Here is a 15,378-nt window from a genome sequence, read left to right as displayed (position 1 = left end):
CATGCAGGAAATCCTGCTTGTTTCCTTGGCTCCAGATGGCCCAGTAGCCGCACACATTTCAAATATTTCCAACGTACAGCTCCGTGGAGATGTACGCAAGCTCCTCTCAACCTCCAAATGTGGGATTTATGCACTCCTCAGTGTTTATTCTTGTGCAATTAGCAATATTATTTCGGGGCGGGGGACGGAAGGACTCTGATACATCTATTGATGTCATTTTCCTACGAACCCCTTGCATTTTTTATGCAGGCTCTCATTTTAGGGTTTATGGGAAGTTTGAGTAAACAGAGCTCTTCTGAGTAATTAGCATCCAATTAGGCCACAGTGACTGGCTGTGTGATTCAAGCTCTTTCCAACCTCTGGGAAGAACTAAATAGGTCAGGCCTCTGTTTACGGAGTAGAGCAGCAGCCCTGACTCCGCCCAGGGCGTTGCTTTCAGCCCAGCTAGAGCCGAGGAGCTCAAGGAGTCAATGAAATTCTCCAGTAGCTTCTCCTGGTCCTCACCACTAGCGAAGGGTCCCGACACCCAACACCCTGGGGTCCTCCCTCCCTGATCACATCCGGTGCTCCTGGCAGTCACCTGGAAGCCCCTTCCTGACCCAGAGGGGAGATCTCAGCCTGCCCTGCGAGGAAAAGGTCAGGACCCCGTCTCCAATGACTCCCACAGTGACGGCCTGCACCCTGACACTCCCCAATCCCCCCAAGACAATCGCACCAACACCAGAGTCCCAAGATGCCCAAGTCCCTTCATGTCAGATGTCAACGTCATTGAATTAAAAAACCTCAGTGTGTCATCCCTGCACATTTGATTTTATTATTTATGTTACTTTTTCTTGGCAGTACAAGGATTTGAACTCAAGGCCCCGTGCTTGCTAGCATCGACCGTGCAAAATTGAGATACAGCCCCCCTCTTTGCTTATGTTTTGGATAGGGTCTCGTGTTTTTCCTGGGCTGGTCCTCAGATTGTGGTCCAACCTCTACCTCCGAGACAGTGGGATGCCAGGGGTTGCACAATTACGACGCCCAGCCCTCCTCCCGTATATTTTTAATCATTCTTAGATCACTTATGTTATCTAATACAATGTAAACACTCTGTAAACCGTTTCCTGTATTGTCAAGGACAAGCTGTAACAAGAAGCCCGTGTGTGTTCAGTACAGCTACAATTTTTTCTTGAACATTTTCCATCATGCAGTTGGTCAGATCCCAGGACGCATACCTTGCACAACGGAGGGTCAACTGGGGACACAACGGCAAAGAAAACTTCTAGAAACACTGTGTGCTTGCTTCCACCATTCTGAGTCTGAAGTATTTGGAATCTGAGTTATATGTTTTAAAAAAATTCCACATGTATCTTTAAGAACAAAGCATTTTCTAATCTGAGCAGTAGCGTTATACCAAAAAAACATATTGCATTTGAGGTACTAAAGTAACTGAAATAAAATTGGTCAGAACACTTCCTTGATGTCTTCGAGTCCTTGGATTCTGTTTCATTTGGCTTTTCTCTCCTTTTTTCCAAACAGGTCTAGTTGAGCATTCAATCTATCTTACTGATTTCCAGCCAAAGAGTCAGCTGTGGGATTCATGTATGTTATTATTGTCACTTGGATTTCTAGCTGTGTTTTTGTTTAACATATTGTTGTCTACTTTCATTTCCTTTTTATTTTTGCATTTAATTTGTCTTTTTTTTTCTGTTCCAGCCTCTTAAGGTAGAAATTTAGGGTCTTTTTTTTTTTTTCCTTAGACATACCCTGCAAATTTTAATGTTAGATGTCTTTGTTCTTATTTAGTTCAAAACATGTTTCATCCTTCTTGGGACTTGTTTGACCTGTGGGTTATTTTAGGAGTATGTTGTTTAATTTTCAAATAGTTGGGGACTTTCCAGCTTCTTCTGCTGTTGACATTACATTCTGTTGTGGGCAGGGACGTAAGCTTTGCACGATTGAACCCTCTTCGAGTTGTTGAGCCTTGTTCTCCGGCCCTGCATGCCGTCTCTCGGAGAAGTTGAAATAGTGGACATTCTGCAGCTGCTGGGAGATGTGTTTATACACACCAGTCCAGTTGGTAATAGCACTCCTCCACTCTTCTGGCGTTCTCGCTTTCTAAATGCCAGCATTTAGAAGTACAGCTGGATGGTGTTGGGAGAGAAGAGGGGTAAAAAGGTTGACAGTGATCAAGACTTTGGACTTTGAAGGGAAAAGATGGGGAAAACCACGGGAGTGGTTACACAGATCGAGATTCATTGTGCTAATGTCTGACTTGTGGAACTGAATACCCTTTGTCCCACTAGTTAAGATAATTTTTTAAATTGTTTAAAGATCGACCATCTTGTTTTTTCTTCCATTTGTCCCAATCCTCCTACACTTCTGTTCTTGCTCAATTCTAACTTTCTTTTGGATTATATTTGTTACTGGTTTATTTGTATTCACCAGTAGATGATAAGCTATCTCCTTTTGTTTCATTACTCTTAAAGTGGTTTCTTGTAAGCTTCACAATCTTCAACTTTTATTTAACATAGCCCAAGTTGAACGCACGCGGTCACTTCATGAATAGCGTACAGCTCTTAGAACACTCTGCTTCTAGGAGTCTGCCTGCTTCCTGTTGTGTTAATGCGTGAGTGTCCTTCCAGGTGTCCCCGGGGGTGCAGGTCTACACCATTGCACCAAGCCACTGTGCTGCCCCCGTAGCGGAGACAGCAGTCAATACCACAGAGCTCCAGCCATTGGTTGAGGTGAACCTTGCAAACTTGGGGCTCAAACCACAATCCCCAGATCTCTGCCTCCCGACTCTGTAGAGCCTTGCGTCACTGTAGCCCAGCACGGATGCGCATTTTCTCATAAAATTATAACCTCTTGATAAATGTTCGCTATCTATGCCTACAACGTTCAAATGCTTTTTAAAGGAGTTTCTGATGGGGTACAGACATCGTATTTACCCATATACTTATCATTCCAGCATTTTATTTTTGTCTACAGACTCAAGTTCCTTGTGGTGATAAGTTTCTTATGCCTGCGCTTAAGTGACCCAAGTTTATTATAGGATAAGTCCTATGAAAATGAATTCTGCAGCTTGCATTTGAAAAAGATTTTATTTCTATTTTCAGAAGATTATTTCCCATGAATATACAATATTGGCTAGCACAATCTATGTATCCATCATCCATCTATCTATCCATATATATCCATATAGCTAGATGGATTTTATCCATTGATATCTAGCCATCTATCTGCCATCAAACTTTACACCTCAGTCTGCATTTCTTTATCTTCTAGGGTTCATAGTTTCTGATCAAAAGTCAGTAGTCGTTCCTACTTTCTTCCCTTTCTGCTCACTTCCTCCCTGCTTTCAAGACTTTTCAGTTGTTTTGAACTATGTTATCATCACGTTTACCTCTCCTCTCTCTCTCTCTGGTGTTGGATTTGTCGAGCTTCTTGTATCTCTGATAATATTTTTTTTAATCAAATTTGGAAACATAAGTACTTCTTAATTTTTTTTCTAGGGCTGGGGATATGGCCTAGTGGCAAGAGTGCCTGCCTCGGATACACGAGGCCCTAGGTTCGATTCCCCAGCACCACATATACGGAAAACGGCCAGAAGCGGCGCTGTGGCTCAAGTGGCGAGTGCTAGCCTTGAGCGGGAAGAAGCCAGGGACAGTGCTCAGGCCCTGAGTCCAAGGCACCAGGACTGGCGCAAAAAAAAAAAAAAAAAAAAAAAAAACTTAATTTTTTTCTAGAATCTCTAGAGCTTTCCTTTACATTATGATGGGACTTTTTTTCTTTTTAATAAGTCTCTGAAGTTCAGTTCCTGTTTTTTTCCCTCTCTCTCACTTTGGATGACAATAAGTCTTGTGCTCTACCACTTGAGCCATGCCTCCATCCTCTACGGCTGTATCTACTTCTCTGCCAGGTCCTTGCACAAGATCCAACCTACGACTGTTCTTCCCTCTGTTTTGTTTTTTTTTTTTTGCCAGTCCTGAGCCTTGGACTCAGGGCCTGAGCACTGTCCCTGGCTTCTTCCCGCTCAAGGCTAGCACTCTGCCACTTGAGCCACAGCGCCGCTTCTGGCCGTTTTCTGTATATGTGGTGCTGGGGAATCGAACCTAGGGCCTCGTGTATCTGAGGCAGGCACTCTTGCCGCTAGGCTATATCCCCAGCCCCCTTCCCTCTGTTTTTTATATCCATTTCAGCACTTTCTGTGACCTTAAGTTCCACTTGGTAATTTAGAATTTGTTGTATTTCTATCTTCACTATGTTGTCTGTTTTCTTTGAAGTATTTAAATGCAGGGATAGCATTTGCTGTGACGTTCTTGCCCGTGAATTCCACCATCTCTGTCATTTCCAGTTTGTTTCTCTCCCAGTTACTGGATACTTTTTGTGGATCCTGTGGGTTTTGGCATAACACCACAAGTGGTGTGTTTCTGGGTCTAGATGGGGACCAGCTCCTCTATAGAGTCCTGGGCTTTATTTTGGAAGGCAGCTACGTGACTTGAGGCTAGATTGATGACTATGTGGCTGGTTTGTAAGCTTTTGTCTTTAGTGTGGAACTTCAGTTATTTTTTTTTAATTTTTAGAATTTTAAATAAGCTATTCAAAGAGAATATCACAGACAACTCTGTGTTAAACTAAGCAGTGATTATGTAAAATTCAAACAATTTTATACATTACTTTTTACAAGGCGAGCACTTTACCACTAGGCCATATTCCTAGCCCCTTATACATTACTTTTTAAAAGAACAACTTTATGGAGATATAATTCATATACCACACAAGTCCCCTTTTTTGAAATGCACAGTTCAGTGGGGGGGGGGGTTCTATGTATTCAGAGTCACATAATCGCACCTCTACCATTTTAGAATGCGTTTATCATTCCAAAGGAAAAACTGGCCTGTGACTCTAGCTACTCAGGAAGCTGCGATCAGAGAACCAAGAGGATCACGGTTCCAAGCCAGCCTGAGAAGGAAAACCCATGAGACTTTTATCTTCAACTAACCACCAAGAAGTGGAGGTAGGTGTAGCTCAAGTGGTAAAATGCTAGTCTTGAGCTCAAAAGCTCAGTGCCCAGACCCTGAGTTCAAGCCCTATACGTGGCACTATACATATGAGAAGTAGGTCTAAATATCTCTCCTCTAAGCTTTGTGTTCTGTGCTGATGGACTTGCCTAGTATGGACCTGTAACATAAATGGAATCCTATAGTAATCAGTGTTGTGATTGGCTCCTTCCACTTGCCCTATCATTTTCAAGATCTGTCATTCTCAGCATACACCAGAACTCCATGCTTTTTGTTGTTGTTGTTTTTAATTGGTCAATCATGGGGCTTGAACTCAGGCCTAGACACTGTCCCTGAGCAATTTTGCTCAAGACTAGTGCTCTATGACTTTGTGCTACTTCCAGTTTTCTGGTGGTTATTTGGAGGTAAGAGTCTCACAGGGACTTTCCTGCCCTGGCTGACTTTGAACTGTGATCCTCAGATCTCAGCCTCCCGAGTAGCTAGGATTAAAGACGTGAGACACCGGCACCGGGCTCCATTCTTCTTTTATAGTGAGAGAGCCCCCTTTGGTTTATCTCTCACCAATGCATGCGTATTTACTTCTCTGGCTATTAGGAATCATGCTGCTACAAACATGTCGGTGTGAAGTTTAGTGTGGATACATGTGTTCAGTAGTCACAGCACAGAAGTGCTGGGTCCTATGGTAACTTTACAATTCGTTTTTTGAGGAACTGCCAACATGTTTTCCAAAGCAACTGCATTGTTCTAACTCCTGTCCATTGGTGGATGAGGGTTCAGATGTGTCTAGATCTTTACAAAACTTCCAGACTTTGTCTTCTTTCCTTCCTATCCCCACCCAGCTGCCCCAGCAGTTGTGAAATGTATCACCGGTGGTTCTGATTCGGATTTCTGGAAATACTGATGGTGCTGAATTTATATGCCTATTGGTGGTTTGTTGGGTTTTTTTTTTTCCCCAGTTAGCTCTTACACTTGGGTCTGCAGTTGGTGTTGAGCTGCCTTTCTTGTGTGAGGTATGGTCCAACTGTGTTCTTTTGTATGTAGATACGTCCTTGCTTCAACATGATTTGCTACACAGCCCTGAATCCTCTTCATCCCCCACCAAGGAAGAATATCCTCTTAGAATGTGGAAGTGATTTTTATAATTTTATAAACTCCTAGGACTGACCCTACCATTCTTCCCACAGGAAGCTTATTCCAAACGTCCTTAAGCAGGCCAAATGGTTTCCTCAAAGCCAGCCTTGCACCAGTTCTGCACACACACAGGGTGAGTACTGACCCAGGAGCTGGGTAGCTGCTTTTCTACCACGTTGGTGGTGAGAATTCCCAATTTCTTTCTCCTTTCTCTCCCCCACAGACTTGCATTTTTCACTAGAGGTGGAAACTTTAAAAACGAATGGGTGAGAGAGAGATTGCTTGTTATACCTTTGACTTGAGAAAATACATTTCGAAGGGAGAAGAGATAGGTAGGAAAATCCTTCAAGTTGCTCTAAGATGGTATTGTGACTTCTGAACACGCCTTCTTGACAGAGCCCTAGAGAAACAAGTAGGTGACAGAAGACCCTGTCCCGTACCATAAATTATATCACCTTGCTGGTACTGGTGGCTCACGCCTGTGACCCTAGCTTCTCAGGAGGCTGAGAGCTGAGGATTGTGGTGCAAAGCCAGCCCAGGCAGACAAATCTAAGAGACCCTTCTCTCCAGCTAGGCAGCAAAACGTAAACGTCAAGGTATGGCTCAAGTGGGAGATCACCAGCCAGTAAGCAGAAAAGCTGAATAAGAGTGCTAGTCCCTGGGGCTCAAGCCCCAGTACTGGCATGTGCATGTGCGCGCGCGCACACACACACACACACACACACACACACACACACACACACACACACCCCAGGACAGGTTCTGGATGTGGATTGATTCTGCCAACCACATGCTCGCATGAGATTAGCAGCATACGTGCAGTATGACCAGTCTCTGTGCTCAGGGAGATTGGAGGTCTGTGTGGGCTCGGTGGCAGGTACCTGGCTTCTCCTGGAAGGTTCTGGAAGCTCTTCTGAATTAAGACTCCTAGAACAGGATCTGGCCTAGAAGTTCTGCAGATGATGGCTTCTCCCATGACAGCAGGGAAGGTGCTGGCTGATCTCTCCGAGTCACAGGCTGCTCTGAAGGTACGCCTTGACCACAGTCACTCCTTCCATCGCTCTCCCCGCCCTCCCCTCCTCTGTCCCAGCTCCACCTGTCTCCTCAAGTTTTCTAGTTCATGGGCGGTCATGGACTAATGACTGTATCCACCCCACCCCTCCCCGCTCCCCTCCCGCCAAGCCCCACCCCCACTCCTGGTATTCATTGTTTTTTTTTTTTTTTTTTTTTTTTTTTTTTTGGCCAGTCCTGGGCCTTGGACTCAGGGCCTGAGCACTGTCCCTGGCTTCCTTTTGCTCAAGGCTAGCACTCTGCCACTTGAGCCACAGCGCCGCTTCTGGCCATTTTCTGTATATGTGGTGCTGGGGAATCGAACCCAGGGCCTCATGTATATGAGGCAAGCTCTCTTGCCACTAGGCCATATCCCCAGCCCCCCTGGTATTCATTGTGTTCCCCTGTCCGTTAACGGTCCAGAGGGCTTCCACCACGGGAACCACCCCTGCAAGTCAGCTTGGTTGCCTGGGCATACATACGTAGATGGCCCTGTGTGTGCTTTCATATGTTTACATTTTAGATCTAACTCCCGCGTAGGAGAGAACATGTACTCCTTTTGTCTCTCTGAGGTTCACTCCCTTCACTCAACATGATTTTTTTCTTCCAGGACCAGGCACTTCTATGCCAATGACACCATGCTTTCTGATGGATGAGAAAAATGTTCATATCATATAATATATATTTATTACATATGATATGATAAATACATATAATAAATATTACAGATATGCAACACCACACCCAGCTTGTTTGTTGAGATGGGGTCTCGGTACCCTTTTGCCTTGAATTGCCCTGTTCTCCAGTTCTTCCCGAGTAGCTGAGACTACAGACCTACACCACCACACTCAGCCTATAACTTTTTAGATAAGAATATATATACGTACACGCACACGCGCACGCGCGCACACGCACACACACACACTTGAATTGGCTTGGCTTGCATTTAAAATCTATCCACTGGAAGTTAATCCTTCCTTGGCTGTAGATAATTTTAAAGATTTCCATGATGGCTCTCTCAGCCACACAGAGGATAGATAGACTTTTCCAGAACACAGTGCACCGCCTCAGCCCCGACTCTGACAGAGCTTGGCTGAGCGGTGGTGGTACTTTCTCCCCTGGCCTCCTGAGCGGGCTGGTCTACCTAGAAACAAATGAAAGAAAATGCAGATGGCATCTCTGCAGGTGTTCTTTCAAAGAGAACATAAATTTATCACGCTTCTGGCTGACGAAACTGGAAGGGGAACAAGGTGTTTTAAAAGCCTCAAATAGTCTCTCTATGGATGCCAACAAATTTCATCTTCAAACAAAAATATCTCTGTTTCTTCCTCCTGCCCCCTGGGCGCTGATTATTCCCTACGAAATGTCTTGTGAGCTTCTGAAGAGAAGGAAAACATTGGGAGTTGATAGCACAGAATGTTCTAGACTTTAAGGCTGTAAATACTTCTTAGCGGAGACCACCTACTGCAGCAACTTCAGCTCCGCTAACTCCTCCCATTCACTGTACTGTTTGTGATCATTTCCAGACTCGAGAAACACTGGCTTAAAACACCTGTGAATAAATATCCTGCATTTTTCAAAAGATCAACATACTGAGAAAGCATAAGGTCAAATCCCAAACCAGAGAGCTGCTGCCTATCAAAAACAAAACAGCAAACACAGAAATAAACCAAAAATAGCAACAGCTCTACTTCTAAGGTTGTCTGGATTATCTTAATAAAGTCAACAGGGTGTGAGTCTTTAAGCTAAAAATCCCAACACATATTGATTACATATTGTGGTGGGTACTAGAGAGACAACTGATACAATGGCTCAGTAAATTTAGAAGGTAACAAAGAGAAAAGGCAAGCAAAAAAAAAAATAACATAACTCATCTATGAAAACCCAAATAACCTGATTTTTAACAAGGGATAAAGAAGCCTATAACTTAGTGAATAAGGACATTATAATTTGCTCAGCATTAACAGTATATATGATACATATATGTATACATATGTGTGTATACATATGTATATACCCATGTCTGCATATGTGTGTCTATACATAGATGTGTGTGCAGATGCACATGTATTACATGCATATATGTACCATTATCTAGCGTTTGCGTTGGCGTGTTTGTGTAGCTTCACACTGCTAAAGTCTGGATGTCAGTGCTTCCCGAATCCACCTATTGGAATGTGACCCTCCAGAGGACAGGACTGTGAAGTGGGACCTCCGGGAGGGCTGTACCCTTCGGGGTGAGACTCCTAGGATTAAAGAGGCCTGAGCTCCACCCCCCCACCCCGCCCTCTCCACAGGAGGACAGGTGAGGAAGGTCACGTCTGGGGTTGCTGGTGTCTGGGCCTCGGCCCCTCCCCCCTCCTGGACTCTGAGCGGTAATTTCCGTTGTTTATAATTACCCAGTCCCAGGAGATTTGTGACAGCATCCCCAATGATGGCAGATACACACCTATGAGGCAATAATAGGCATTAGTCGACGCCAGCGTTTCCCACACTGGAATTCAGGCCTGCCTTTGCCCTAGCACAGGCCCGCAGCTAGCACGCCAGCACCCGCCCGCGCCCTCGGTGCCATGGCTGGGGGGGCTCTGACACACGGTCTCCTTCCACCGTGATGCTTGCTGACTGGAGCAGGGATTACACTGCCACGTGTTCACAATCACGCCTTCCCTTAGCGTGCATATTTATTGCGGCGGGTCCTCCTCGAGGTCATCCGGGATCACGGACGCCGTGGCGACAGCGCGCGGTGGGGAGGGTCCCTCGTCCCGTGTCCCCCGCCCGCCCGCTCTTCCTCCCTCCCGGCTCGGGGGACGTGACCCCATCAACAGAGGGAACTGACAGAGAGCGCTCGAGCGGCCTCGTCCTGTCCTTGCGCGCGGATCCGCCGGGAAAATCAAGTGCGTTAGGGCCGCGGGGTTCGCTGCTGGTCGCGAGTGGTGGAGGTCGTAGCGTGTCGCTGTGAGAGATGAGGAGCGTTGTCTAAGGAGCCCCTGGGGCTGAGGTTACTAACCCCTGGGACAAACCTCATAGGACAGACCTCGGGGTCCCCCAGGGCTGCTCAGGGGCTCGGGGCCCGCGCTGTCTTGTCACCCCGAGGCCCAGTCTTGCTCAGCACAGCACAGATCCCCACGGGAGGGGGGGGTGGCCGTCCTTGTCCATCCCTGGGGTCCCCCCTTGGGGCTTTCATCCCCGGCACCTCAGCGGTCACCCCGTTTCGGGGACACCGCAGCGGCTCGTTTCGTGTGTCCACTTGACTGGGCTACGGGGTGCCCAGGACGCTCGTGAAGCCTTCTAAGCACATCATGTCCGCAGGGTGTTCTCCCCCGTAGAGTTGGCCCTTGAATCGGACTACGCATCGCGGATGGCAACCCCTCACCCAAAGGATGGGCTTGTGTTTGATCGCACCATTTTGCGGGGGGGGGGGGGGGCTCTCCGGGCCGCGGGGAGTTCGCTGTGCTATCCCGAATACTCAGGGCTTTAGGCCCCAGGAGAATCACAGCCACGCAGGAAACGCCCGGCTGCGGGCCGAGCTCCCCCCAGGCATTGCACGCCGCAGGGGACCCGGTCTCCCCAAATCGTGGCGGGGTGCCCACTGCGTACCACGCCCCTGGGGTTCAGAGCAAGCCCGGCCCTGCGGGGGTTTGGAGGTCTGTCTCCTCCTGCTCTGCCCGTAACTCGCTGGAGACGACGAGGAAGCGGGCGACTGGGGACAGGCCCCTGCAGGTCCAACGCATCGGCCACCGCTCCCGAGCGCGTCTACACCCGAGAATAAGCACAGAGGCCGCGCCAGGCCGATCGTGTCGGGAGATTAAAAGGCCCAGCCGGGCTCCCTGCGAGGGAGGCGGGCAGCCGGCGGGGGGCCGGGTGCGGGGAGGATGCCAGGCGCGTCCGGGAAAGGCTCCCGCGGCCTGCCGGGACCCGCCCTGCCCGCCGCCCCTCCCACACCGCAAGCACCCCGCCCACCCCCAGGGGCTCCCAGGCCCCCGGCCCCCTCCCTTCCTGCCCAGGAATCTCCAGTGGAGCCCGGGCTGTGTGGATCTGTTCTGTTTTCACGTCACGGAGCCGGTGGATCGGAAGTACCTTGAAGAAGCCGAGGGCCCTTCTCTGCTCTTTCCGTGTTCGAGTCTCCCCGTGCCCTGGGGGGCGGAATACAGAATTGGTTGGTTTCTCAGTTTTGATCCAGAATTCTTATTTCCCACCCCCCACAGAAGGGCTCACAGAAGGGGAGTCCCGGCACGGAATGCCGGTTCCTATCGGCTGCCAGGATTTGCAGGCTGATGATAGGGGAACCGACTGACAACCCAGGGACGCGGGAGTAGGTACAAACAGAGGAAGCCACCCCCGCCCCCCTCCACCCCGGTCTCCACCGGGCTGGGGCAGACACCCGGCCAGCCACCCCAGGCAGGGAGAAGAAGAGAGACCGGGAGAGAACAGGGAACGGCTAGACAGCCTCAGCCCGTTGGTGTTGCTGTGACAAAATACCGCGGCCCTGGTCGCTTACGAAGGAGCAAACCCCGCCTGCAGTCCTGGAGTCCGGCAGTGCAAGCCAAGCCGCGTCACCCACCCCCCATGGCAAGCGGGAAGAGGGGGCAAAGCCGCTCCGAAACCCCCCTCATCTCACCAACCTGCCCCTTTGGGGGTGACAGCAACCCTTAAAGGAGGGCAGAGCCCCGTGACCCACCCTCCACCCGCCCAACCCCTTCCCACAGGGGGTCGAGCTCCCAACATAGAGGTTCGGGGGGGACCCATTGAGACCACAGCAGTGACACACTCCACGGTACGTCCTAGGCCCTGCTTTCTTGTTTTCAGGGATGAGTCCAGGAGTTCACCGACGTAAGGAGGCGAGCCTCCCGCGGGGAGGACGCCGTTAACCCACGCGTGGGGCCGGGGCCCCGCCTCAGCCCCTGCCCGTGGTCCTTCCTATATAAAGTGCAGGTGGTGAAACGGGCCAGCCAGTGTCACTGGAAGAGGACTAGGGGGCGGGGCCCACAGGACCGGCAGCACCTGAGACTCTGTACCAAGAGAGAGGAAGCGACGTGCGTGCCTTCTAGAACAATCTGAGCGAACACTGGCGAAGGGTCCTCACGGAGCACACGCCGCCCCCCCCCCCACCCCCCCCCCCCGTGGAGAAGTGTGTGCGGCGGGATCTTCTCGTGCCCAGGACGGGAGCAGCGGCTCGTCCTGTCACCCACAGGAGTCGCCTGAGATCGTTCCTCCTCTCGGGGCCGGGGTCCCCCCGTGGCCATCTCCAGTCGGGGGGACCCAGCGGCCGCTGTGGGCGCCCACGCTGCTGTCTGTGCTCCCCAGGACCTCTGCACCAGCCTCTTCTACAACCCCGCCCACCCCGCCCTTCCTGGCTCACGGGACACCCGAGGGCCCCGAGCCGCGCTGTAATCGGGGGCGCCTGGCAGGCTCGGGGCCTTCCTGGAAACGCAGCACGGACAGCCGCGTCGGCGCCCATCAGCAGTGCCTGCCGAGGCCTCCCATCCAGCCGCCATCTTGCCCTGCGGCTGAGGACAGCAGGCACCCACGGCCCTGACCCTTTCTCAACAAGCCCGCTGGGCCTTCCGACGTGGGCTTCCCGGAACAGCTCGAGCCCGGCTCCACGCTGGGACCTGAGCCCAGTTTCTCCCACGCGGTGGGTTGGGCATCCGAGGGCACGAGGAGACGGAGGAACGTGCGGGAAACCGAGTCACCCAACTCCAGAATCATGTCGACTGGCTGCTAGAGCATCGCCTGGGTGCCCCCCAAAGCCAGGAGGGGCGCTGGGGCTCAAGTGGCAGAGTGCTAGCCTTGAGCAGAGAGAAGCCAGGGACAGTGCTCAGGCCCTGAGTTCAAGTCCCAGGAAAGAAGAAGGAGGAGGAGGAGGAGGGGGAGGGGGAGGGGGGGGGGAGGAGGAGGGGGGAGGAGGAGGAGGGAGGGGGAGGGGGAGGAGGAGGGGGGAGGGGGGAGGGGGAGGGGGAGGAGGGGGAGGGGGAGGGGGAGGGGGAGGGGGGAGGAGGGGAGGGGGGAGGAGGAGGAGGAGGAGGAGGAGGAGGAGGAGGAGGAGGAGGAGGAGGAGGAGGAGGAGGAGGGGAGAGGAGGAGGAGGAGGAGGAGGAGGAGTCGTCCTGGGCTCCACAGTGTGCAGGCGCCATGCTGCCCTTTGGTTGGCTGTGGCCACTTCCTCTCTCTCTCTCTCTCTCTCTCTCAGCCTTGCTTTTCTGCCCAGGGCCAGCCCACACTTGAGATCTCCCCGCAGCCTCCCTCCCTCATCGCTGGGGGGACAGGCACGCTCCGGCTGTCGGTGGAGATGGGGTCTCGCCGGCCATCGGCCTGCGCCGGCTGTGAGCCGTGATCCCCCCAGGTCCACTTCCTGCGTAGCTGGGATGACAGACGTGAGCCACAGCCCCGGGCGCCCCATGATGCCCTCATCACGCCCCCTCCGGTGTGCCCTCGCACCCAGGTCCTCCCGCCTCCAGCTCCCAAGCGCTGGGCTCGCTCACGTTTCGAGAGAGGGATCCCCGCCCCCCCAGAGCCACTGGGCCCGTTTCCAGGAGCCCCACAAACGAGCCCCGAAGGACCGGCAGCCTGCAGAGGAGTCAGCGGCTCGGAGGGCCACGATGGGCAGCGCCGGGCAGGGCCGCGGGGCCGCGTGGGGAAGGCAAGGCCGGCGGGCGTCGTCATCCTCATCACCACGTCCTGCCGGCCCCCAAGGCCCCCCCCGTCCCCCGCCATCTCCAGGACGCTCTGCCCGCACCTGGCCAGCACCCCAGGGACCAGGAAGCAGCCACGGGGCTCCCGTGGCTTCTCCCAGCATCCTCCGGTGCGAGAGACAAGCCACGCCCTGGCTCTCCGGTGCCAGGTGGAAGCCGGCCCTGTGCCCGGCACCGGAGCGGTGTTCCCGGAAGAAACCGGCTCGCCCGGTGACCCCGCCCTGCCTGATGCAAAGCAGCCTCGGCCGGATCTGCCCCAGATCCAGGCTCACGGGCTCCCAGCACCCCCCGGGAGTCCCGAGCCCACGAAACCCACGGGCCCCGAACCGGCAATCCACCCAGGCGCCGCCGGGCCGGGCCCCCCCGTGGACGGCAAGGGCGCCCCCGGCCATCCGGGCCTCCCCACTCGGCCGGTGAAAGTCAGCTCCCCGTGATGACTTCCTGCCCCGTGGGAATCGCGGCCGTCTCCGTCGCCGTGACTTCATCATCATCATCAGCTATTACTGTGATCACCTTCCTCACAGAAGCAGGAGGCCTGTCCGTTCACACACTGCCTCCCCCTCCCCCTTCCGAAAGAGTGAGCAGGGCTGCTCAGGAGGACTGACATCACCCGGTTCAAAGCCACCCCAGGCAGGAAAGCTCCATGGGGCCCTCGGCTCCCATCAACGGTCACAAGGGCGGAAGTGAGGTGTGGCTCAAGTAGAGCGCTGGCTTTGAGTGCAAGCCTCAGGACCAGCACACACACACACACACACACACACACACACACACACACCAGACACACCACGCCCCCACAGAGCAGACACCCCACACCGCACATCCAGACACAAGACACACCAACAGCTCACCTACCATGCAGTACACGCCATACGCCACACACACACTCACACACACACACACCACACGCTACATACAAGTCCACACATGTCACACGAAATGCACGTACAGCGCACTCAATGTGCTATGCAAACCCCCCCCCCCCACACACACCACACCACATACACACAACGTAAGGGCCCCCCCCCCACCTCTTGACTCCAGGGTCCCCATGGCCGAACAAATGGTGGCACTGTCCTGGAGGGGGGGGAGGGGGAGGGGAGGGGAAGGGGTGGGGGGGCCTCCTGGGAGGGGTTGCTCGTCTGGAGGATCTAGTGAAACAGGCCTGCAAGCTGCCTGCCTTCTTCCACCACTTTCAATTGGTGATCTGCACATTGTGGGGGGGGGGGGAGTGGGGGACGGGCGGGAGGGGAGGGGAGACTGGTCCTTTGACTTAGCGAGCTCACCGAACGGATAGCTGGGAGGTTACAGAAGTGTGGATTCTGAGTCAGGAGGGGACCAAGGGTCCCTTGGCCTTCAAGGAGCAAGACTAAGAGACACTGCTGAGAACAATGCCAGGTGGAGTCTCGCTCTCCTCTCCGACCTGGAACCCACCTGCTAAAGCCCCGAATGATCACAAGCATCGCACTCGAGGAGACTCGCGTCTCGGGGCGTTGTCCGGTG

The 15,378-nt window shown here is 52.5% G+C and overlaps 1 protein-coding gene across 1 annotated transcript; it reads left to right on the top strand.

The window, feature by feature from the left end:
• The first annotated feature begins 6,935 nt into the window (after positions 1-6,935).
• Positions 6,936-14,312, top strand: LOC125351719 (proline-rich protein 2-like). Its single transcript, XM_048346682.1, has 4 exons — positions 6,936-7,014; positions 11,894-11,961; positions 12,739-12,822; positions 13,530-14,312. Exons 1-4 carry the CDS (start codon positions 6,936-6,938, stop codon positions 14,310-14,312), a joined length of 1,014 nt encoding a protein of 337 aa, XP_048202639.1.
• The last annotated feature ends 1,066 nt before the right edge of the window (positions 14,313-15,378 follow it).

The sequence above is a fragment of the Perognathus longimembris genome, chromosome 5 (assembly GCF_023159225.1).
Source record: "Perognathus longimembris pacificus isolate PPM17 chromosome 5, ASM2315922v1, whole genome shotgun sequence".
Taxonomy (NCBI): Eukaryota; Metazoa; Chordata; class Mammalia; order Rodentia; family Heteromyidae; genus Perognathus; species Perognathus longimembris.
The sequence above is the reverse complement of the archived record's forward strand: the minus strand, read 5'-3'. Positions and strand labels throughout refer to the sequence as shown.

Bases quoted from the DNA above. Each gene is read 5' to 3' on its own strand.
- LOC125351719 (XM_048346682.1), top strand. From the start codon at position 6,936: ATGAGATTAGCAGCATACGTGCAGTATGACCAGTCTCTGTGCTCAGGG. The intron at 7,015-11,893 runs GTACCTGGCTTC...CCCTTCCCACAG, and splicing joins CTGTGTGGGCTCGGTGGCAG to GGGGTCGAGCTCCCAACATA. The intron at 12,823-13,529 runs GTGGGTTGGGCA...TGATCCCCCCAG, and splicing joins AGCCCAGTTTCTCCCACGCG to GTCCACTTCCTGCGTAGCTG.